Genomic DNA, 25,530 nt, shown 5'->3' on the forward strand with positions numbered 1-25,530 from the left:
GCTCTCAGTCTTAAGTTAAACATAACAAGATTTCGAAGACAAAGCTGCTGTCTGTGGGTGTTCCTTAAAGGGTTCGAACCCTTGGATCACTTCCTATTTCTTGATGTGACCTAGATAATGTTATGTGTCCAATATTTCTCTTTTACAGAAAAAAGGAAATAAACCACTTTAATTGTGAGTCATCTTACTGAATGCGCTGTTTTGCAAAAAGCGCGTGTTTGTAAATGTTTACCACTCAAGCTGCAGTCTTTCTCAACATGTGCTCGAGTCGATGGGTTGCATAATGTGAAGCTGTTGAGCAAACCACAACAAACCACCAGAAGCAAGAAAATGGCAAGCTCTTCCCTTTCATCTTCAGAAATAACAGACGGTCACAGACTGGTTCTCAAAGTTCAGGAGGAACAGCTTCAAGCAGAAACAAAAAGTAACAAAGCGTTTGTGTCGGTTATTTGGCCGATTCTGATTTCTACATGTGATACAGACATATATAATACATTTGGTAACACATTACTTAAAGCCTTCATGCATAATGAATTAGTTTTAATGCATTAATTATACCTTGCACTGCACCTTTTAATGCATTGTATATACACAGTTAATACATTATAACATTTATCAATTCATTGTTACACTAGGCATTTTAATCATTATTTACAACAAGATACAATGTATTACAACGCACATTATGAATAATTATAATGCATTATACCCTTTAATAACCAATTAAAATTTATTATACACAAAGGCGGTAACACTTTACAATAAGGCTCATTCTTTTATAGCATTTATTAATCTGAGTTAATCTTATTTTCAGCATTTATAAAATAAATTTTCTATGTTAACATTGGATTAGTGCACTGGGAACTAACATGAATGAAAAAAATATTTTTATTAACCAACATTAACAAAGATTGAAAAGGAGTGTTATAAATGTAGTGTTCATTGTTTGTTACATTAACTAATGGTAACGGATGATGACACCTTAATGTAAAGTGTTACCATGAAGGCCTTGAGTAAAGTCTTATACATTTTAATGCTAGCAAATTAGAAGCACTCAAATTAAAATAAACAATATTTATTCAAAATATTCAAAATCACAAATATTGAGAAAGAAACGTTGTAAAAGTCATTGGTTTGGAGGACAGAACCACTTCTGTTAATTTGGCAAACCTATTGACTATTGTAAATAATATCTGAGAACCAGCTGATTTAAACAAAAAGAAAACATAAACAATAAAAATGATAGGAATAATAATTATAAATACACAACAGTGCATTTCTTAATTTTATTTTCAAAATAATAATATTTATAATAATTTTGCATAAAATAAATGCTGTCTTTATGCATTACACTACATAAATGTCTTTTAATTTTTAGGATGTTTCCCTCTAACGAGGATCATCATATTTAGGGGTGCATGGCATCTGAAAGACTGAGAAACGGATGCATGTGTAGTAATCAGGCAAAGCCTGCTGTTACTGTACTCGACATGTGTCTTGTTGCGGCCGGTTTCATCCGGCTCGAGATTAAGATTTTACTTCCGGTAGTTTAATGGGTTGAGTACATTGGGTGACAAAAGCAACTAGTAACTAGTTCATAACTACAGTTTACTGTAGAGCAGACCATATTCTTCCTCAAGGGGCGCTTGACTGCTCAGAACACCAATTTCTCAATTGAGCCGCGTTCAACTCTCAGGACAATTTGTGTCTTACTGAAGATATTTGTGTGATATAAAGCTTAATCATTTAAGTCACATTATTACAAAATATACATGTCTGACACGCTAGTGGAAATTCTCTATCTGAATCCTCTATAATATAATTCAAAGATCACGCGTGATTAATAATCACAAACGCCGGTGAATGGTGCATTCTTACGAGCGATGAGAAAAGTAACAAGCACCACGTGACTTCTAAAGCGACACTTTTAAAATACCTATTTTTTTATTATTTATAATATCTTTTTCAGTAAACATTTAGGAAGTTGAAGTAGATTTTGATATAATGTATGCAATAAATAAATACATTCAAATCGACGTACATACATAGATTCCCAAATGTACTGAAAGTTATGCTTATGTATGCTTATATACATTTTATATTTTTACAAGAGGTATAACAGGCTGCCAGACGGAAAAAAAGTACAAATATTAAGAAAATGTTCAATGTTTTTTAAATCTTGTTCCAAAATATTTATGTATAAAGTCATAAAATTTAAGATATTAGGTTTGCTTACATTACCTTTACATTTAGTCATTTAGCTTACAACTTACAGATGAGGACAATGGAAGCAATCAAAATCAACAAAAGAGCAATGATATGCAAGTGCTATAACAAGTCTCAGTTAGATTAACACAGTGCACGCAGCATGGATTTTTTTCAGTTACATAATAAATAAAAATAAAACAGACATTAGAAAAATAATAGTGCAAGCTAGTGTAAAAGGCCAGTGGTTTTGTTCCTTCTTCTTCTTCTTCTTCTTCTTCTTCTTCTTGTACAAGGAAGTTTCCTAATAAAATAATCCATATAGTGTTGTTTGAAAAGCTCCTTCATTAAAAAAGAGACTATTTATTTAATTACTATTTAGATAAGGGGTGTCAAAGTCAGTTGCTGGAGGGATTTAGAGCCCTGTTCCAGTACACATACTATGCAGTTTTCAAATAAGCCTGAATGACTTGATTAGTTGGATCAGATGTTCTTAATTAGGGATAAATCTAAACTCTGTAGGGCTCCAGGAACTGAGTTTGACAGCCCTGATTTAGAACGTTCACTCCTAACCAATCAGAGTCGCCCGCTCCTCTCTAAGCCCCGCCCACTAAAGTAACCATTCCTCTACGTTGATGTCCTTTCTACTCGCGCTCATTTCCACTAGTATGAGGAAGATGTCACTTCCGCTCGTTTAATGGGCAGAGGAGAGGAAGCTACAAGAGGCCTGCACGGAAAGAGCGACCCCATCAACCCAAAGGAGTGGCTCTGTCAGTCTCCTGAGGGCTCAAAATAAAGCACCGGGTCCCACACAGCGCTGCCGCCGCCCGAGACGTAAACAACAGAGTCCCGACACATTTCTAACGCCGCTGTTGTGTCGCTCTTCTCTGTGTTTCGCAGTAGTTTTGTGCGGTTTGTCGCCGCGTATCCGGCCAGCGTCAGTTCCAGTCTCGCTCCCTCTAGGCTCTCGCTAGATCAACACAATAATAACAAGTGTCCCGGGGTCCACGGGCTGTGTACGGGACAGTGATGCGGGGTGTCGGTGCTTCCAGGTGAAACTTAAAGGCCCCAGAGGAAGCATGAGCGAGCAGAACCAGATCCTTCTCATATTATTATAGCCGCAGAAAAGCTCAGAGCCCGGGCATGGTGAGTCAGAATTAATGCATGCATATATTGAACACACTCGGAGTCTATTTTACCCCTTATATATATATATATATATATATATATATTTATTTATTTATTTATTTTGCAAATACGTAATTTTTAAACATATATATGCACCAATGCTTAAAAATTGCAACGCTTTTGAAGGGTCAGTGCTTCTTTATTTGCCTGCAAATTTTCATATTTCATTATTCTAGAAGCATTAATTTTATGTAAGCACGTCAAAAGACTTTGGTTTAGGTGTTTATTAATGTGAAATGATGTTTCATGACTGACAGGTAGCTGTCGTAGATCAAATTCAAGTTATTCTGTCATAGAGTCTGGAAGGGTCTCAGGTGATATTCACACACATAGAGCAGAGCTGCTTCTGCATGTGTGTGTAACGGAGTCCTGTCTAGTTCTTGACAGTCTGAATACTATGAGGAAATCAGAGGCATTCTTCTGCTGCTGGGACGTCACACTCGCTGTGTGAAGCAACAGGCGACATGTCGTGACTCATACAAAGAATTCGGAGCCCTGAGCATCATCACCATCATCATCAGCCCGCTTCCTGTATTCATCTTACAGAATTTTTACTCTTTTCTCTGAACACTCGTGGCTTTTTGTGTTTATTTTGAAGGCAAGCATGCACTGAAGAAAAGGGAACTGTCAAAAGAAGGAAACATGATGAACTATGCGTAGACTTTAAGGGTTAATAAAAAAAATGGAAAGGATAAAGGCAACATGATGCATTGCACAGACTTTAAGGGTTAATACATTTTAAAAAAAGAACCCACAGGATGCATTACACACAGTCTTTTAGAGTTAAATAACTACAATTAATAAAAAAATAATTTATCAGCCTCGTATTGTTCTTATCATATGACTTTCTTAAGTAGAACACACACAAAAAAGATATTATTTAAAAATTTGTCAGCTGATTTTTTTTTTGTCTATTTTGAACAACAACAACAACAAAAAACATTGACAAAAACAATAACAAAACACTGAGACATTAAAAAAAAAAAAAAAAAAAAAAAAAACTTTGTGTCCCACAGAATAAACTCTTACAGGTTTGGAATGAATTGAGGGTAAAAAAATATATATTTACACTATCCCTTTTATTAGTAAATGATGAGCTATTAACATTTCCCCAAACCGAATACATTACTATTACTTATACTGTTGTCGTCATTGTTAAGCAAGCAAACTGTAAAACGATCCAATAACAGTAACTACTCAAAAGCATGCTGGGAGCTTAATTCAGTTGTGAAAACATTTGAGGGATATATTGTTAGTCCAAAATTGGATTCTCTGTATAGATTCACAGATTTGAGTATCTCTGGCTCTGTATACTGGATTTGCAGTTTGTAAATGCGATGTTTGCTGCACTGTGTAACTGCATTAAAAGTTCAGATTGAAATGACTTATCTTGTCATATGTCCTGATTCTCTCCTTCCCTCCCTCATCTGTGTCTCTCTGTGCTGCAGGCGTCAGAGGAGGGCTCCTTACGGGCCCTGGAGAGTCTTATGACAGAGTTTTTCCACAGCTGCACCACCAATGACCGCAAGAGAGAGATTGGTGAGCATATGCCCTGCACTGGCCTTCACACAGTTATCATGCCCTGATTTGCAGAGTCATCCTTTGTGTCGTTATAATCTGAATAAGCCACTGCTTGTTATGTCTTTCTCATATCATGACAGGTTCGGTTTTCTCTTCTTTCCAAAAATGTCTTGATGCACAAAATCGCCCTTTATTCACTTAATAGATGCATGTTCGGTATTTAGCAAATTGTCAGGAGCAGTGTGCTAACAGAAGTAGTGTTCATACTGTTAAATGAGTGTAAAAGTAATGTAGTAAGGTCTATTAAAGCTGCTTCTCGTGTGTAGCACCTACTTCTCTGAAAATGCAAAAAGGGTGTTTCAGGGATTTTGCAGGGTGTATAGTTTTTAAAAAGGTCTTAAATTGGTGCAGAAAGTCTTGCCATTAAATGTTACCGACACTGCCCAAATACCTAAGTGTTTTTTTATACAGATATCTAAACATCTTTAAATCAAGATATATTAACATGAAACGCAAATCAAAGATGCAGTTTTGTTTTCTGAGAAATTAAGAGTATATAAGTGAGTTTATGCTTCAAACAAGAACGAACATCTGTCATTTGGGAATGCAAAATTATTTTCTCTTTGAATTACATTGATTTCATTAAACTCATTTTGATCGGTTTCTTCTAGGGCAAGACTTCCTGTGTAACTTGTCAAGTAAATGTATCTTGATTTGAGACTCTTTAGACATTTGGAAAACAAGACGGGAATACTGAGCAAGAACTTCACGTTTTTGCAGTTTGATCAGATGGTACAGTAAAAGATGATTCACATATTCTAGTGGTTGGGAGCAGAGGTATTCAAGCATTAAGCAGTTTTTGTTTTGAAGTAGTATTTTCGAAGTTTAAAGTGTTAAATCTTTTTTACGTCGGTCTTAAGATGTCCTACATTTACTTAATCATGAGACCTTCAGAAGCCCTGGAGTTTACATAACACTCTTAAAGGCACAGCAGCACAAATATGGCCTGTTTAATTAAGGACTATAGACAGACTGCAAAATATTATTGTTGGTTCTGTGACAAATTTGCCCATGTTCTCTAATGCATGTTTCTTTAGGGAAAAAATTGCTAAATGCAATGGAAAACACTGATAAAAAAAATAAAGTATGGATGTTTTGGTGCATCGATGCCTTTAAGACTTATAAGAGAACCTCGAATAAAAATCAATGATCATGCGGCCCCTTTAAGGTTAGGAATGTGTCTAATAAGTGCTATGTTTTGTAGCTCAACATATGATCAATATACACTTCTCCGCAGTGATCTATTTGGAGAAAGTGAAACTGTGTAATTAGTCAAGCGCTGCTTCATCAGGAAGTAAATGGCTTATATATCAGACCCTGCATAAGTCAAGGATTGCATCAGAAACCTTTAGTTTCCAAAACCTGAGTTGATGTCGATGTGCGCAATGCTATTGTCATTTTACTTTAAGAGAAAACCAATAATACGTTTGTAATAAAGTAACAGTTCACCCAAATATGGCTTGATGTACATAAATTTTAGCTTTAGACTTGACTCCATAATTATACATTTAGTCCATAATGCACTAAAAATATATTTAAAAGTACATTCCTTTGTGAAATATGAAGTGTGAAAGAGATTTTTACAGAAGCTGTTTGAGTGTAAGTCAGCTGTTCTTGTGTCCTCGTTACAACCCTCTGTATGGTATCAACCATATTTCACACCATGTTTTCAGCCAAAACCATATGTGCATGGTTTTTCAGTTCCTATGTCACAAGAGTTTAGGTTTTTGTTACTGTTTGAACAACTCCTCTATGTACAGTAGAGGTGTGCAACAAACCAATGTTTTCTTTTTCATGCAAATATGCAAAACCTTTGTACACAAACCATCAGTGGCTTGTCATGAATTTAGAAGCGAAGAACTTCAGTTGTGGGAACAGCCTTCATCTATACTTTACAGAAGTTGTTTCTTACGTGTCTGTGAAATTAACTTGTAATCTCCCTTTTTATTGTATTGCTTGTGGTAACCAGAGTTTCGGTTTGTTTGGTGTCAAATGCTACAAACACACAAATAAATATCTTAATGATTTCAACTAGTGGTTGAGCGATATATTGCCAAGACCGATATATTGGCCACTATTTGGCATTTTTCAAATATCGGCATCGCCCGATAAGTGTCTTTGCTTGGCCGATGTTATAAGTGGGACATTTATTTTGACGGTGCTGAGAAAGGCAGCGCCTCAGCGCAACTCTGCTCATATTTTCCCTCTTGTTCACCATCTACATTATTAGGGGTGCACTATAAATATCGGCTAATAATTAATGCGCATCTTCCGGTTCTCTAATCAGCGGTAAATTCCATCACTTGCGTGATTTCACATAGAGCAGCGTTTACTACACAGAGCCGTTGTTAACTGACAAGCTCTGCAAATCCATGTTCAGTATCAGCATGGATTTGTGCAGCTTGTGCTGATTAGAGAACCGGCTTTACTGACAAGATGCACATTAATTATTGGCCGATATTTATCGTGCACCCCTAGTTATTAACAGTTCTGTCTAATATGGATAGAAGTCTGTCTAATAATCAGACAGAACGGTTAAACAAAGGATTCAATGTATACAGAAAGTATTAAAATGATTGCTTTTATATTATTAGTAACAAGCAAATTTCTTAAATATTAATGAAAAACAAACTTAAATTGGCTTTATATCGGCTACTGACCCCCCTGCTTTCCAAGATATCGGTATCGGCTGTCAAAAACAACAACAATAATATCGGTCGCTCTCTAATTTCAACAATTCGGTTTGTTTCAGTTAGAATTATTTTTTTTTCTCCTTTATATGTTTTTGTAAAGACTGTTTTGTTGTTTACTGCAGAAGAGCTGCTGAACAGTTTTGCGGGGCAGCCTGGTTCATGGAGGCACTGCCTCTACTTCCTCTCCAACAGCAGAAACGAATACGTCATGATGTACAGTCTTACCGTGTTTGAGGTAAAGTTAAAAGTTAACCAGTTCATTATTTTCTGTAGATTATTTTCATGACTGCAAAGAACATTGTCACACAACACCATACAAATACCAACTGTTTAAAATATTTAAAGTTTTTATGCTTACCTGGGGTGATACTTTTTTTGGATTATTTGATTTAATATGAAGTCCAAAAGAACAGCTGAATAAAAGTAATTAAAGAGAAAAAAAATCTTGCCACAAAATTAGGCCTTTAGGATTTTTGTATTTTTTATTATTATTAACATTTTCATGAATAGTGAGCATATTTAACCTAAATTTGTATTGCAAAAACTGCTGTATTTAAATGATCTATACTAAATACTAAATTGAATTATGAATTGTTTTTATAGTGGATGTTTTTTGCTAGAATTGTGCAATAATATTAGTTTTTATTGTATTTTAGGGAATTTTAAGGAATTTTTTAACATTAAAATAATATCACTATGCAATGAAAACGCATCTTAATGTGTTACAAAAAATAGGTTTTATTTTATTTTATGCAAAACACATAAAATAAAATGTTTTTTTTTTATGGTTCAATGTGACATGACACATGGCAATAAATGTGTCGGTCCTTCTGTGCAGAATCTTGTGAACAAGATGTGGGTTGGTGTAGCCAGTGGAGACAAAGCAGAACTTCGTAGCTGTTTGCCCAAGCTTCTGCTTTCCCAGCATGCACTGCTACCTTTCTTCATCAGAAACAAGCTGTGCAAAGTCATCGTGGACATCGGACGCCAGGACTGGCCGATGTTCTACCATGACTTCTTCAGCAACACCTTACAGGTACATCTTATTCCTAATTGCGTGTCATTATTAAATCATATTATTAAAGTGGTCTGACTCCATCGTTGTGGTTTTGTGTTGCAGTTAGTGCAGTCGCCGTCCCTAGCGCCGCTGGGTTTAGTTCTGCTCAAGATGACCTCAGAAGAGCTGGTCTGTCCCAGAGAAGACTTGAGCGTCGCTCGTAAAGAGGAGCTGAAGAAACTCCTTCTGGATCAGATCCCCACCGTACTGAACCTTTTGACTGGTGAGATGCTCAGAACTCGTTCTTGTGGATGTTACTAGTCCTTAATCACTGAAAAATGTGTGTGTGATCTGATTGGGCTTTCAGTTTCATTTTAAACAACTCTTTTCCTCGCAGGGATTCTGGAGACGGTATGGGACAAACACAGTGTTACGGTCACCACTCCCCCTCCATCCCCCACGTCTAGAGAGTCAGGTGAGCTTCTGCTTTCAACACTTGTCTGTTTTGAAAGACATGGTCTACATCAGTGGTACCAACGAGCGCTAATATCGGTTATTTACAGGCTGATAACTAGAATATAATGCGGTCGGGGCTTGATAATGGGTCTGCAACAACAAATTGGTTCAATTAGTGTAAATTGATAATGGAAATAGTTGAATTTGATGTCACTTTACAGTAGTAAGAAACACTCTTTGAACTTTGGAAAATAAAAGCATGTTTGGGGAAAAAGCCTGATTGTTTGCAAGTGCCTTGAAGGCTTTAGCTTTTTTATTTTTTTTATTTTATTTTTTTATTTTACACTTATGTATAAACTTTTTTTTATTTTTCTGTTATCCTGTATTTAATAGTAATTCTTTGAATAATTTGTTTTAGTTTGTAAAAAAATTTTTAAAAAGAAAATTCTGAAAATTGTACATGTATAAATAAAATGAAATACTAATAAATAATGAATCATAAAATTATTATTAATAATTAAATTAGAGTTAATAAAAAATGTATGCCGATAATAATTTCCGTAAAATGACAAAACCACTGAGCTATTGAAAATAATTTCATAAAATTAATTTATCCCTAGCTAATATAGTTCTGAATCATATAATCATTATAAGTTAGTCAATTAGTGAACTTTGAATATAGAAATGATAAATATATATTCATGTTCACATAACAGAATTTGATTATTTATTAGATTTTATTAAGATTTTATTAAGTGAACTTTGAGTACATATAGAACATTTTAAGTTATATGGGTTGTCAACCAATACTGAAAATCACAAAACGGTCTCTTTCTAGTTGAAAGCTACTAGTAAATGATTGTTGTGTTATTTATTGTTATGTTCTGTAGGCATTTTGGCGGGCGACAGCACACCGATGGTTCTGGAAGCTGAAAGTGGAGCTCTGTGTCTTCTAGCGCTGGAATGCTTGGCTCATCTCTTTAGCTGGATCCCTCTCTCCTCTTCAATCACTCCATCCCTCCTTGCTTCCATTTTTCATTTCGCTCGCTTCGGATGCCAACAGCCAATCAAAACAAAACCTCTGCCCACTTCCAATGGAGACTCCGCCCCCGGGGGCCTCCCAGCCAATGGCGGGGGACACTGCAGGACTGGTCAGATGGTGGACCACGCTGAACGAGCCAGACTGGGCGTCATGGCCATGAACTGTATTAACGAGTTAATGTGCAAAAACTGCGTCCCGGTGGACTTTGAGGAGTTTCTGCTCCGCATGTTTCAACAGACTTTCTACCTGCTGCAAAAACTCACAAACACGCACTCGCACACCAACACGCACACTATCAAAAGCAGATTGCAAGAATTAGACGAAAGGTAAGGAATTGATGCGTAGGCTTTAAACATTTAACTCATTGGTGCTGCTGCTTTTTAACCCTTTCTGCCTGTCTGTCCCTCTCAGCTATGTGGAAAAGTTCACAGATTTCCTCAGGCTGTTTGTTAGTGTTCATCTGCGGAGGATCGAATCTAACGCGCAGTTTCCTCTAGTGGAATTTCTAGCTTTGCTCTTCAAATACACCTTTAACCAGGTAAAACACCTTCACTTATTGTTCCAGGAAGCACCGACTCTAACTTACCATATTAATGTCTATTGATACTTCCTTTTGCTGGACTCTGTTTACTCAAACCTTCCCTGTTCCTCTAATTTTAACTCTATCACCGTTCTTTTTTTGTTTTCAAACTAGTGAAAGCACCTGGTGTATTTTTATGTTTTCCCGGTCATAGTTGAATGTTTGTTGAAAGTGTCAGGACTTGACGGTGTTTTTTTTTTTTTTTCGTCTCAGTGGCTTTGTCAGTATGCAACCACAAGAAGTGTGTTATTGTGACTATTATTGAAGGTGCCATGAATTTAGAAACCAAAATTTTCCATGACCTACGTTGTACTCACAAGTTTACTTGCCTCTTGCAGAATATGCAAGATTTTAGTTACAAAATAAGAAGGATCATGAAAATCACATTGTTTTTTATTTTAGAAGGTATGGGACATATTAAGTGCTCATGTTGTGATCATTTCTAAAGTTTTTATCTTGGTATAGGCTATTACCACAAAATTTAAATTTAGTTGCAAAAAAGTGCAATTCAATATAACCCCAAAATGTATAAAATAAAAAACAGAACTAGAGGTAACACTTTACGATTAGTTAACCTTAGTTACTTTTACTCTTTGTTGGCAAATACAACTGTTAGTTCATGTTAGCTCGGGTTCATTAAATATTAAGTTCAGCTTTATTTTCTTTAGTTAAACTTTTGAATGTTACATTTTAAATGTTGAAAGTTTTGTGGGGAGTGGTGGCTGTTAAAATAATAAAAAACCGGTTACCAGGGTGAATGCAAAATTTCTGCTGTTGCTTTAGCGCCATCTGCTGTCAGAGAGTGAATGTGCATTTTCACTGAGCGTGTCTCCTTCACTCGTTCTGCCATGCACTTCTCATCCATGTTGGGCTTGTTTACATCTGAGTGCGCATGCCTCTTTGATGCAGCATACAGCCTTGTGCATTTCAACTAGTTGGTGGGAAAAAAAATCTTAATAATTAGTAATTATTAATTATTCATGGTATTTTTAAAGTGCTTATGATAACAATATTGTGCATTATTGTGATATATTACAAAATACTGCCACACATATATTTAGTAATGTTTTGAATAAGCGGTTTCACATAATTTATTCAATTTAAGTTTACATGCAGTATAGTCCATGGCAGGATTAATATAGTTAATTAAAACTAAAATCCTAAAAAATTGTTACTTGTGTTTTAACTGAAAAAAAAAAAAAAATATATATATATATATATATATATAAAAACTTGTTTTATTTTAGCTAGCAAAGCAAAATGATTCCGTAGTTGGTACATTATCAGTAGATTCTTTGGAAAACCAATCGCAATTTGATGCAGGCTTTTCGAACAGACTTTTATAGAAACGTTTTGCCATATAAGGACTCCTTTATAGTCAGTCTTAATTATGTAAACTCATTTCTTGATGTTTATGTATCAGTAAATCATTCTAGTGACTAAACAATCAACTGTGTGTCCTAGTAGCATGAAAATCATTAGTTATATAAACTCTGTTTATAAACCAAAAAGCGAACAACGATCACTGTTTATAATCATTGGAGCTGTCATTGATTGAATGTCGTAAAGGTTACTCAATCATAGCAGTTGGTGTGTACATTGAAGCCTTAAAGGAGACCCGTTCCCTTTAAACAAGAGTGTTTAACTTGTATGGCTACAATTATGGTACAAAATGGACTTTTATTTCTACGTTATGACAGTTTTGGGTGTACAAAACCTTAACATTAGAATTGCTCTTCAGAATGCATTATAAAATAAAAACGAAATTCGTGACTCAGTTAAAAAGATTGACTCAGCAATACATTTTTTAACCGTTCCTCTTTTGTGCAGCTCTTCAGTTAAACATGCGTTTAATTTGTTGTAGCCGAATCATGAGGGTTATCTGGCCTGTCTGGACATCTGGAGTATATTCCTGGACTACCTGACCACCAAGATCAGAAGCCGATTGGCTGACAGTGACAGTGTCATTAACAGGTGCGTTTCCGTGGACTGTTTGTTAGCCCAGGAATTGAGTTTAGGTTGTTTTAAGAACACAGCAGTAATCTGTGTGTGTGTGACCAGGTATAAAGATGCTCTAGTGCTGCTGCTGCGGGAAGTTCTTAACCGGATCCAGTTCAGGTTAAACCAGAGTGAGCTGGAAGAACTCGATGACGAGACACTTGATGATGATGTAAGGATCAATCAAACACATACACAGAAGAATCAGTTCTGTTCTGCAGAATTCTTAGAATTCTAATTCTGTTTCTATAGCAACAGACGGAATGGCAGCGATACCTGCGTCAGAGTTTGGAGGTGGTTGCCAGGGTGATGGAGCTGCTGCCGTCCCAGACCTTTTCAGTTCTGGTAGGTGTTTGTGAGTGGCTGAGTGTTTACATCCTCGCTCCCTTTGTACTGAAAACCGTTCACTCTTCATTGCCAAGTATAATAGATGCTTAATATGGCAGCCAATCTGATTTAAAACCCCAAAACTATAATGAAGATCATGATTTACATTTACATGTAGTCATTTAGCAAAAAATGCCAAATGCGAGTAGAATTGTCGCTGAAACGTGTTACTCGACGCGGTTAATTTTTATGAATAGCAGTAGGAACACTACAATCATCATTCGAAATGTTTATAAATCTGTTGTTGTTTACAAAGAAGTTTCAGTGTCACACAATCCTCCAGAAATGATTCTAATATGCTGGTTAAATGCTCAAGAAGATACATTTCTCATTATTATCAATGTTTTGCTGCTTAATATTTTTGTGGAAGCAATGATACCACTCAAATATTTGTATAATAAAAAAAAAAAATATATTATTTTTATTCATCATGCATGAAAGTGACAAAGTGAGTGAAGACATTTAAAATTATTTCTATTTAATAAACGCATTAACAAATTTAATTATTATATTTGATAAATGCAAATAAATGTGAAACTTTATATTTATCAAAAAATCCTTAAAAGTAAAGTGCATCATCAGTTCCACGCAAAATATGAAGCAGCAAAATTGTTTTCAACATTGATAATGTACTTTTACAATAAATGATTTAATGTACTAAAATATCTAGTTTTAATAATGAGTGCTTGGGTGTGACTTGTGGGTGTGGCTTTGGGCCTGGTCCGAATTTCCTTTTTTCTTTTTTCTCTAGCTGATCCCGTGCCTGGTGAATATAATATGTGTGTGTGTGTGTGTGTGTGTGTGTTTGTTTAGTTTCCGGTGCTCCAGGAGGATCTGGAAATCTATCTTGAGTTGCAGCAGTTTATCGTGAGATCAGGAACAAGTGAGTTTCTCTTTATTGTTACAATCTGAACGAGTTTTGTATATGTATATATTTTTTTTTTTTTCAAATCCTTTAGAGCTGCACAACCAGGCAATGCTTTCAGGTGTCCAAATGCAAATACTGTTCCATTAAAAGAGACATGGTTTTGGACAGATTGTAAGGCAGGATTGTATATATGGGTCATAGACAAGGCAATGTAAAGTCTTGTAAAGTTGGCTCTGATGGTTATTAGTGGCGTTTCTGTACTCATGTGGCTAGTGAGCTGCTGTTACTGAGTGGTTTCTCACCTCTCTCTCTCTCTGTGTGTCTGTAGGTCGCAGGCTGAACCTCACAGCGGAGGCCGACTGCAGAAAGCTGCACTGCGCTCTCAGAGACCTGAGCTCTCTCCTGCAGGCCGTGGGACGTCTGGCCGAGTTCTTCACAGGGGACGTTTTCTCCACTCGCTTTAACGACGCTCTCGCCATCGTGCAGAGGTCAGTTCCTGATTCCCAATTCCTCTAAACAACAACACTCCCTCCTTATGTGTATGTTCATTGTCCTCTGTGTTTTCTCATGTTTTATGCCATGTTATACGTCAAATTAGAGGCAGGCATCACTATGACCAGTTACTGGCCTGTAGAAAGTGCAACAGTTTTCACTTTGAATATTCTGTGTTCACATTTAATTAAATCATTGCCTTTTGAGGTTTAATAATCACATTAGGCCATACTGCGATCCTTGTTTTTCTATTTCCAAAAGTTAAATCCCCTTAAAGTGAGTGTTTTTTTTTTTTTTTATATATATAAGGACATTTGTATGACTTTGTTCCATTGTATCAAAGCTTTAACAATACTGTATAAACTTGGCAAGAATACATTTTTGTATTCATTTTTGTATACATTTTTGGAATTCTTAAAGACAGAATAGTAATAATAGCTTGAATTCTGAGGTGAGTGCTGTTTGGTCAGATGTAACCAGCTGTCTGAATGAAGTGTTTGTCCGCTCAGATTGGTGGAAGTGTCGTGTTACGGTTCTCAGATCAGCCTGTACGATGTAGAAATGGCTGTTCCTTCAGTGCTCAAACCGGACCTTATAGACGTGTAAGTACTCATAAACTTTGTTCAGTGTTATTTACCATCAGTTAACATGAAGGTGGATTGTTTTATTATCCCTTATGATATGCTTAATACCCGTCTGTGTTTGCAGCCATGCGCAGTCATTGGCTGCTCTGCAGGCGTATTCTCATTGGCTGGCTCAGTTTTGCGGCGAGGTGCAGCGACAGCAAGATCAAACGCAGTTTGTGGACCTCATCAGGTCGAGCATGGCCGCCACGACCCCTCTCATCAATGCCAAGGTGAGTCAGGGCTCATTTAAAGTAGGACATTGTAATTGCAAGTTTTAAACACTCAAAACATGTTTGGTTCAATATATACTCATGCATATTGTTATTGGTACAAATTTATCGTTACAAATGAATTAAAGGTTGATCAGTATTTGATTTTGTTGATAAAGTGAAGGCAGTAAACATTGTGTCAATGCTAGTAAAAATGAAAGTGTCTTTGTTTTTATTGTTTATGAAGGTGCTGTGATTTGAATTGTCATGTATCTCAAATCTGATACTATCGTATTTTGTACATGTAACTTATTTTATTTTACATTAAAAAATAATTTCAACAAATTTAGTCCGTACATACTGCATCCATCGCTGGAGTGTCCCTCTGCATGATGAAGGACTTTTAATTATAAACAAGCGTAAAATACTTTTATTTTGAAATGGCCATGCTTTACTCTCTCCAGCTGCTTATTGGGATAGATGAGCGGGATACAATATTAACTCTGTTTCAAACCCATGGCTGTTTTATTTGTATTTTGTTTTATCTGTTTCCAACTACAACTGTGATTACACTGATAAGACATGTTTGTTGAGCATCAAATCAATATAAGAATGATTTCTGATGGATCATGTGACACTGAAGACGGGAGTAATGCTGACAATTCAGCTTTGATCATTTTAAATTGTCATCGTAAAACAAAGCTATTTTAAATTGTAATAATTTCACAGTATTTCTGTTTTTTCTTAACCAACATAACAGAAAAATGTCCAGGAAAAAAAAATGCATTTAATGCAGGAATTGTACATCTTAACAACCTAAAAATGCATAGAGACTCTTATTTTGAAATGAGTATGCTTTGTTACTACCAGCTCCTCTTTCAAACAGAAAAGGGAGATCAAATATTACAATATAAACACTATAAAGTAAAAACCTGTCATAATTCATTGCCATTAAGTCTTAATGTTTTTAGTACTAATGTCTTTAGTTGGTGGGTTGTCTTGTAACTAAACACATGGTTCTGTGTGCTAAGGTTTACAGTTTCACAAGATTTATAGTGTGTAACCAGTTTTTCCTCATTCTTTGACCCTGGGGAGATGCTAATCTGCCTGATCTGTGTGTGCCGCAGGTCCCAGAGAAACTGCTGTTGTCTGCGTGCCATCTCCTGGTCTCGATGGCCACCACCGTGCGGCCGGTGTTCCTGGTGTCACTGCCGGCGGCGCAGAACATCTTCAACCTGATCACGGAGAATCATAACCACAGATTACCTCAGGAGGTGGGGTTTTGGAAATCAGGATAGCGTGGCAGAGTTCCTCCTCGGCTCTGTCTGTATTTGTTTGTGATGTAATGTGTGTTGTTTCTGTCTCAGGCTCACGTCCTCGTGTGTCGAGCTCTGTCTAACATGCTGCTGCTGCCGTGGCCCAGCCTCCCGGAGGCGGAGCAACAGTGGCAGAGCCGCTCAGCCAATCACACGCGGCTCCTCAGCAGTCTGACGCAGCAGTACCGCCTCCTGCCCCGCCCACCCAGCCATCACCCCAACAGTAAGACCAACTGATGATTAGAAGATATTTTTAAAAGAAATTCTTTAATTCAGCAAGTATGCATTTAAATTGATCATTTCGAATAAATGCTGTTCTTTGAACTTTCTCTCCATCGAAGAGTGCTGAAAAATAAATGATCACAGTCTTCAGAAAAATTTGAAGCAGCACAAATGTTGTCGACATTGATAACAATATGAAGAAATGCTTCTTGAGCAGCAAATCGGCATCTTAGAATGATTTCTGAAGGATCATGTGACACTCAAGACTGGAGGAATGATGCTGAAAATTCAGCTTTGCATCACAGGAATAAATTACACTTTACAATATATTAAAACTGAAAAACCACTATTTTAAATTTGTAATTGTACTTTTACAATATAATTCTTTTTACTATATTTTACATCAAACTAAATATACTTGGTGAGCATATGAGACTTATTTATAAAACATGAAACAATTGTACCAATATATAACCAACCCCAAATTCACGCATTTATTTATTTATTTGCTTACTTAGTTATTTCCAAAAAAAATTTAAGTAAAGCATTTATTTGAAATATATTTTTATTTGAATTCAATATTGTGATCAATTGAAAAAGTCCTTGCTGAATAAATGTAAAGAAAAGAAGCTAAAAACAAATATTAAAATAAAATTAAATTATATGTGTGTGTGTGTGTGTGTATATATATATGTATGTGTGTGTGTATATATATATATATATATATATATATATATATATATATATATATATATATATATATATATATATATACATATATACATATATACATATATATATAAACACACATTCATGACTGAAAACATTTTGTAACATAATATTGATGTATCATTTACATGGTAAAGCAATGTCTGATTTTAAAATGGGTTATAAAGGATGAATTTTGAGATTTTAAGTTTTCAGTTGATAAATAATTTCTGATGATTTCTAAAATGTGATAGAGAAAAAGGCAACGAGGAAGACTTTTTTTTTTTTTTTTTAAACAAAGATCAAAACTCCTGTTATAATGTAGATTTTTGAGGGTGCACTCTTATCATAAATTGATCTATTACTTTTCCTACATAATTTTTAACAAGAAACATTGGTAAAATATATATTTGGGAGTCTTAGACCTTTCCAACGATATATAGTTTGTCATGATTTGATTGTAATATAGTGAAGTAAATGTAGGCGTCCCGTATTCGGGACGGGGTGACAGTTAAGAGAGAGCGAGAGAATTGATGTAATTTTTAAAATGATGTTAAATGAAGTCGTTGTGTGTCCGTCAGGTAAAGCGGTGATCCAGCAGACTCTGTGTGTGTTGAGGGATCTGGTGGACAGTATTTCAGGAGAGGCCACTAAATCCCGTCAGATCTGTTACCACAGTCTGCAGGAGTCTGTGCAGGTCACGCTGGCGCTCTTCCCCCTCTTCATCCAGCAGCCAGGTCACTAAACCATACGCCTTCTCCTGTCTTCATCATCCATGTTCAGTTTGACTGTTCTGACGACGTCTCTCTCTCTCTCTCAGATGTGACGGATGAGATGCTGAGCTTCTTTCTCACGCTGTTTCAAGCGCTGCGTGTGCAGATGGGCGTGGCCTTCACCGAGCAGATCATCCAGACCTTCCTCGGGATGTTCACCAGGTGACCTTCACAGCTTGTGCTGACACTGAGAGCCACTAGCAGTCTTAGCTGTTCATTGATGTCAGACTTACCTAACCCGTGTTCCTCAGAGAGCAGCTGGCGGTGAGCATCTTACAGGAGGGCAGCTCTGGCTCCAAAGTGGTTCAGAAGTTCCTCAAGATTCTGCAGGTAAAGTGGAATAAAAGCTGCTTCTGTGTTTATTAAACATGTCTTTTTTTTTACAGTTTATCTGTGTGTTATTGTTTCAGGTGGTGGTTCAAGAACCCGGTCAGACGTTCAAACCTCTGTTACCCAGCATCCTCAGCCTCTGTTTGGATCAGGTGTACCCAATCGTGGCAGAGGTATGAGACCTCAGACTGCTTCAGATTGAGTTTCCAGCATAATACACTCATTTTTTTGTTTTAAAATGGAACGGTTTATTGAACTTGACAAAATCATAAAAAGAAAAAGGAAAAAAAAGTCATGTTTTTAGTATTAAATTTGATACACCAGCTTTTAAAGCTCTTCGAGTTTGATAAAGTGATATGGAGCTCACACTTTTAAGTAAAAATAATAAAATCTCAATTTTATTCAGAGGTTCAAACAGAGCAAAATATGCTGATGTGTAAATTGGCAAAAAGATGAAATTCTGAAATGTAATTCATTACAATTTTTCAACACTATAGCAGACTACTTTCATGAAATACAAAACATTTATTAGTCTCTACATTAATATTAACACAATAATATGTCCTAAAAAGATGATATTTATATTTATATAACACAAATATACAAACATGCTAATTACAGCTGACACAAAATAACTCGATGCAATGTGTCAGCATTGAACAGCATCGTGCATTTTTGTCATCAGCTGATCTTGTTCTGTGTGTTGTGCAGCGTTCCTGTCCAGATGTGAAAGCCGAGATGTTCGAGCTGCTCTTTCAGATTCTCCATCAGAACTGGAGGTTCTTCTTCAAGAGCTCGGTGTTGAGCAGCGTTCAGAGAAGCGGAGCAGAAGAACTGATGGAGAACCAAGCACAGTTCATTACTGCCATGCAGGTATCAACATGTCTGCTTTCTAGAAGCATCCAGCCGTGGCCTGATTCACTTCAATGCTGATCTGATTCAGAGATTGATTCATTAGTTCTGAAGAACATTTCTGTGTGTGTGGAGCACAGACAACGCAATGTTTTTGGTTTCTGGATATCATTCAGTGTTTCCTAGAGTGTCGTTTCAGTTCAAGCGTCAGTTGCGGCTCTGGAAATGCTTGTGTGTGTGTGTGTGTGTGTGTGTGTGTGTGTGTGGTGTTGGACTGTTTTTGTGTCTGAGCGCCATCTATTTGATTTTGCAGGCATTTGGTCAGTCTTTTCTGCAACCGGACATTCACATCTTCAAGCAAAACTTGAGTTACCTCGAGGTCCTGAACACCAAACACAAGCTGTACCACAGGGTAACAACTCACTTTTCGTTCTTTAGTTCGTTCTTTCTTATTATTTGATGGATATATAAATGAAAAATCCTTTCATATTTTTCACATTTTTATATAGTTTTATGCATTTAATTGTATTTATATTTAAACATTTTAAATTAATCATTTATTTCATATGAATAAAAATTCAACAACCATTCAATATAAATAAAAATGTTATTCATATTTAATAAAGTAAACTTCTATTTAAAATAAATATAAAATTATATATATATATATATATATATATAATACACTGGTATTTAATAAAAATTAAAAACTTAACTATTTAAAATGTTAAATTTATATATATATATATATATATATATATATATATATATATTTTTTTTTAACATAAAACATTGTGACTCATTTAATACGAATAAAATGTAATGTATATTTAATTTATATTAAGTATAGGTTTAATTTAATTTGAGGTTATTTTTTTATTCATATTTAATATAAAATATAAATAAAAAATATATTTAATATAAGTACAAATGTAACTAATATTTAATATAAATAAGAAATGAAACTTGTATATCTTTGTTTTATAACAGGTGTAATGCATTTATTTAATTCAGATGGATGTTATGGTTTGATGTGTGTGTGGTTGTGTGTTATTTCAGAAGCTGTTCCGGAACACCATGCTGTTCCACTTCATAAACGTTCTCCTGCAAGTTCTCCTGCACAAGAGCCACGACCTCCTCCAGGACGACATCACGCTGGCGCTCTACAACATGGCGGCTGTGGATTTCCCAGCATTCTACTCTTCCTTCCTGCCAGAGTTCCTCAATGGCTGCCAAGGCCTCGACCCCCACCAACGAACAACGCTTGCCCGAAACTTCACGCCAGAGCGGGTGAGTGAACCTGACCCATGACATTGATACCTGAAGCACTGATTACATGAGAAAAATTGTGTTGAGTTCACAAATGTGAAGTGCTGGTACACTTTTTTTTTTTTTCTTTTTTTTTGGGGGGACATTGCTCTGATACCTCAGATATATATCTTCATGCAGAAAAATTTAAAGGGGGGGTGGGGGGGAATTGAGAATTCACACCAAGAAAACTCCAGTTTTAGGAAACCTTGTTTTAAACTTTTTTTTTTATTAAAATCAGCATAAAGACAGATACTAAAATATACAAAAATATAAAATATACAAACACTGAATATGTTTGTAATTGTGTGTGTGTATTTTATTTATTTTAGGGGCTGTCTAGCTATAAAAAAAAATGTAATCTAATTAATTACACAATGTGCCAATTAATTAATCTAATGAGTTGTAAATGTAGTTAATTACATCGTTTGGGCTAAAAAATGAAAAGGGACTTTTTTAAATATTATGTTTTGCACCGAGAAAGGCTGTTTTAGGAAACTTTGTTTAACAGTTTTTGAATAAAATCAGCCTAAATTGAAAATGAATATTCTATATATTGAATGTTAGTTTATATATATGTGTGTGTGTGTGTGTATATGTGTATATATAATATAATATAATTTAAATCTGTGGCCAGTTGTTGTCAGATTCCCCTGTTCACTCAGCTGGGATGATGTCATGGGTTCAGTCCGTGCTTTAACATGCGAGTCACGTCTTGTTCCTGTCTCTTCCGCCCCTCTCAGGACCTGCCATCATTTTCTCAGGGAGTGTATCGCATCGTGAACGACCTGCGCTTCTACAGACTGTGCAATGGAAGCCTTCCGGCGGGAACCTTGAAATTATAGCAGCGCCTCACCCCTGCCGCCCAGCCAAACCACGGCCCGTCCTCCTGCAGGAGCGCTGCTTCGGGGGTCATGTCTCGCCTTTCTCCAGGGGCCGGCGGCGGGCTCCGAGAGCCGTTCCTCAGCTTCTTTCATTTCAGTTAGATATTACAGATTTGCCAATGATCAAGAGGCCAAAGCTGCTGTCGAGAAACTCGTCCCAAATCGGGACAGATGACAGGTGGAACTAAAAGCACACTTATTTTGTTGATGTGAACAGACGGCGTTTGAAATGCAGTGGTGAGGAGTTGAACGAATTCGTCTCAAGACTGTTTCAGTGTCTCAATGGTTTTAAAGTGAATGGGTGCCACGCAGAGCACTGGATTTTTCTTTCTCTTAAATTGTCTGGTTTTATTGCCCTCTCCTTATTTCCACGGAGATGGACTCTCACGTCTTTTTCATATCATTCCATCCTGATCCAGGACGAACAGACCTTCAATAAAGTTTTATAATGAAATGTGTTCTTTGTTTCTCATTTTGTTACTTGTATGTGGTCTTGTTTTCCACACGGTGAGGAAATTTGCAGGAATTAAACAAATGAGCTCCTTAAAAGGCAGAATAAGCTGAAATAGTATTCAGCTGTTAAGCTAAAACTATGAAAAATGTTAATATTTTAATTGCATTTTTATCTAGCCCTCAATAGGCTATAATTGCAGGGGTTTCAGCATATCACTTTTGGGGGTTACAAGTGAATAACTTTGATTTCTGTGGGGGCTGTATTTCTTTTCCACAGGCCGCAGGAGGTGATCTGTGTGAAAGACCTGGGAGTCGTCTGTTTTCAGTATTGATGGCGGTCTTTTCTATTGTTAAGAGAGTGAGACCTTTCAGACAACATCAAACATGAGCAGCTGCATTGTTCTGAGCTCCGCTTGGGTTAAAGTGGTTTTGGTGATCTCTGTGGTGTGCTGTGTTCAGATGGAAATGAAGGGATCTGGATCTGGAGCATCATACGTGAGGTGTGAAACTTCTGTCTCTCAGTTGGGTGTGTTGTCTTTAAATGAAGATCTTGTGAGACCGCCAGAGTTCAGGTGTTGATTCTCCTTAAAGAGTTGATTTGTCTTTTCAGGCTGTGCTCAAGACAAATGGCATTGATCTGACAATGTGGAGTGATGAATTGTGGTAAAATATGAATTGCATGGTGTTGCTCCAGAGTGGTGTCGTTGAATATCTGAGGAGAAATGCAATAATGAATGCATCTCTACCACAGTGAAGTATGTGTGAGGAGGGAGAAGTGGTAAGATTGCAGAATGGCTTACTTGTCACAAAAGTTATCAAGAGAGGAACAAACCGATTATTCTCTCTCTCACAAACACACACACACACACACATTAATTGTGACTGCTTTAAACCTGAAACCTTTCTCATACATTTCACTTAAAATTATCTTTCAGTTTCATTACTGGTTAAATCAATTAACACTGAAGTGATAATGGGTAATACAAAAGCTTTGATAGCTGAGTGAGAAAAATCAATATTGACCAATGACCATCTATATCTGTTCTCCATTCATCACTATGATGATAACTCCTCATAACAGAAACTCTTCTGAATTAGCATAGCAAGACTTTAAACCCTATTAAATGTACCACTAAACATTAGCTTTGAGAAAGAGAATATATATATATATATATATATGTATGTATATGTGTATATATGTATATATATGTATATGTATATATGTATGTATGTATAGATATTATACAACTCAATTTTAGCATTTACTTCTAACTTTTGAGTGTCATAGCAAAGCATGTTGGGAAAAATTAATCCCAGCCCAGTTTTGGTTACATTTATGTTGGCTTTAATTAAAAGAAAAAAAAGTTGCTATAAATATATATTTAAAAAAATGAAAATGTGTTGGTTTCATGGACTCAAAAGAAAGTTTTAATACTCAAAAGTTTGTTTAATTGAGTTAATTTAAGTTTGCCCTGCTCAGATACACACAGCTTAAATATTTAGAGAAAACCAACAGAAGGCTATCCTGTACTTTATCCACAGCATTTACAGTATTTGTTCAATTCTTAACTGAACAGTGTTTTGTGGGATAAATGTGCGCCCACCTTTTTTCACCTTGCAAAAGTATTCATACCCCTTCTTTTTTTCATTTTGACAGGTTATGTTGCTGCCATTACTTTTTTCACATCAGTCTATACTTGATACACCACAATGTCAAAGCAAAGAAGAGATTTGTCACAACACACACACACACTTGAGGTTTACTGTTAAGTGTTCCTGGCAAACCCTCTATTCAGCTCGTCATGCCAGGGGATCTGTTTACATCTGCTTCTTGTGGAGGCAAGTTGAGGCCGGTCCTTTACACACTTTTCTGGTTTCTGGAATTTACCCTAAAACACATCTTGACGTTGTTTACATTGCAACCTCTATTATAAAACCACATAAATTAAAAACAAGTAATTTGTTGAAGTTCGTTTAGCTAGATTAAATGATTGACAAATAAAGCAGATTCTAGACAGCTGTATTGTAAATGTTGTACACTATCATGACCTCTTGTGGTAAAAGAGGGACATTTACACTCCATCACTGTGGCTGGGTTTAAGTTTTGTAGGAAGATGTGTCAGTTGGGATGAATTTCCTGAAGGCTTAACTTTGTTTGTCTCTTGTTATCAGTGATCAGTTTTCTGTTAGCAGTCTGTTGTGATTGGAATCGCCTGTTTGAACTGATCAAAACTACTCCGTTCTGCTTGTGTTTGTTCTCCTGCAAAGATTAACATTTAGTGTTTTGTCTCTCTGCCAGCCATCGATTTAAATGTTTGTCTTTCGACCTAACTTCACTTTCAGGGCAAATAGCTGAAAAGTTCAGATAAAATCTGAAAAAGCGTGTGTGTGTGTGTGTGCGTGTGTGTGTGTGACATATCAGGACATAACATGTATAATGACATGGGTATGACACAGGTATTACAAGGAGAGGGTGACTGATGAGGGCATAACCCATGTCCCCATTTTTCAAAACGCTTATAAATCATACAGAATGAGTTTTTTTGAGAAAGTAAAAAAAGCACAGAGTTTCCTGTGAGGGTTAGGGTTAGGTGTAGGGTTGGTGTAGGGCCATAGAATATACAGTTTGTCCAGTATAAAAACCATTACACCTATGGGATGTCCCCACTTTACATAAAAAAAAAACAAAAATGTGTTATATATATATATATATATATATATATATATATATATATATATATATATATATATATATATATATATATATATAATTTGTGACCCTGGAGCACAAAACCAGTCTTAAATCGCTGGGGTATATTTTTAGCAATAGGCAAAAAAAAAAAAAAAAAAAAAAAACTTTATGGGTCAAAATTATCGATTTTTCTTTTATACCAAAAATCATTAGGATATTAAGTAAAGATTATGTTCCATGGAGATATTTTGTACATTTCCTACCGTAAATATATCAAAACTTATTTTTTATTAGTAATATACATTGCAAAGAATTCATTTGTGAAAAAGACTTACAAATGTGACCAATGAGAACTTTTAGAATTGTATTTAGAATTGTATTATTACTATTATTATTATTATTATTATTATTATTTGCACCCTCAGATTTTCAAATAGTTGTATCTGGACCAAATATTGTCTTATCCAAACAAAACCATACATCAGTGAAAAGCTTATTTATTCAACTTTCATATGATGTATTTAGAAAAAAATGACACTTCAGACAGGTTTGTGGTACATGGTCACACACACACACACACACACACACACAGAGAGAGAGAGAGAGATATACATAAGTTAATCAACAAAGCTTTCATTCAGTTCCACAAAGGCTCCGTTTTTCTTGAGCT

The 25,530-nt window shown here is 35.9% G+C and overlaps 1 protein-coding gene across 1 annotated transcript; it reads left to right on the forward strand.

Moving 5' to 3' along the window:
* The first annotated feature begins 2,879 nt into the window (after positions 1-2,879).
* Positions 2,880-22,169, forward strand: xpo6 (exportin 6). Its single transcript, XM_052552004.1, has 25 exons — positions 2,880-3,351; positions 4,842-4,932; positions 7,790-7,902; positions 8,506-8,703; positions 8,788-8,947; positions 9,062-9,139; positions 10,011-10,488; positions 10,574-10,700; positions 12,607-12,716; positions 12,804-12,912; positions 12,993-13,085; positions 13,941-14,010; positions 14,324-14,483; positions 14,997-15,089; positions 15,196-15,343; positions 16,450-16,596; positions 16,690-16,861; positions 18,150-18,305; positions 18,389-18,503; positions 18,593-18,671; positions 18,752-18,844; positions 19,383-19,544; positions 19,837-19,935; positions 20,583-20,813; positions 21,575-22,169. Exons 1-25 carry the CDS (start codon positions 3,349-3,351, stop codon positions 21,674-21,676), a joined length of 3,387 nt encoding a protein of 1,128 aa, XP_052407964.1. The 5' UTR covers positions 2,880-3,348; the 3' UTR covers positions 21,677-22,169.
* Positions 22,170-25,530: the final 3,361 nt, after the last annotated feature.

Source organism: Carassius gibelio, chromosome B3, assembly GCF_023724105.1.
Source record: "Carassius gibelio isolate Cgi1373 ecotype wild population from Czech Republic chromosome B3, carGib1.2-hapl.c, whole genome shotgun sequence".
Lineage (NCBI taxonomy): Eukaryota > Metazoa > Chordata > Actinopteri > Cypriniformes > Cyprinidae > Carassius > Carassius gibelio.

Excerpts from the sequence above, each read along its gene's own strand:
- xpo6 (XM_052552004.1), top strand. Across the intron at positions 8,704-8,787 it reads TCTTCAGCAACACCTTACAG|TTAGTGCAGTCGCCGTCCCT; the intron begins GTACATCTTATT and ends TTTGTGTTGCAG. Across the intron at positions 14,484-14,996 it reads GCTCTCGCCATCGTGCAGAG|ATTGGTGGAAGTGTCGTGTT; the intron begins GTCAGTTCCTGA and ends TTGTCCGCTCAG.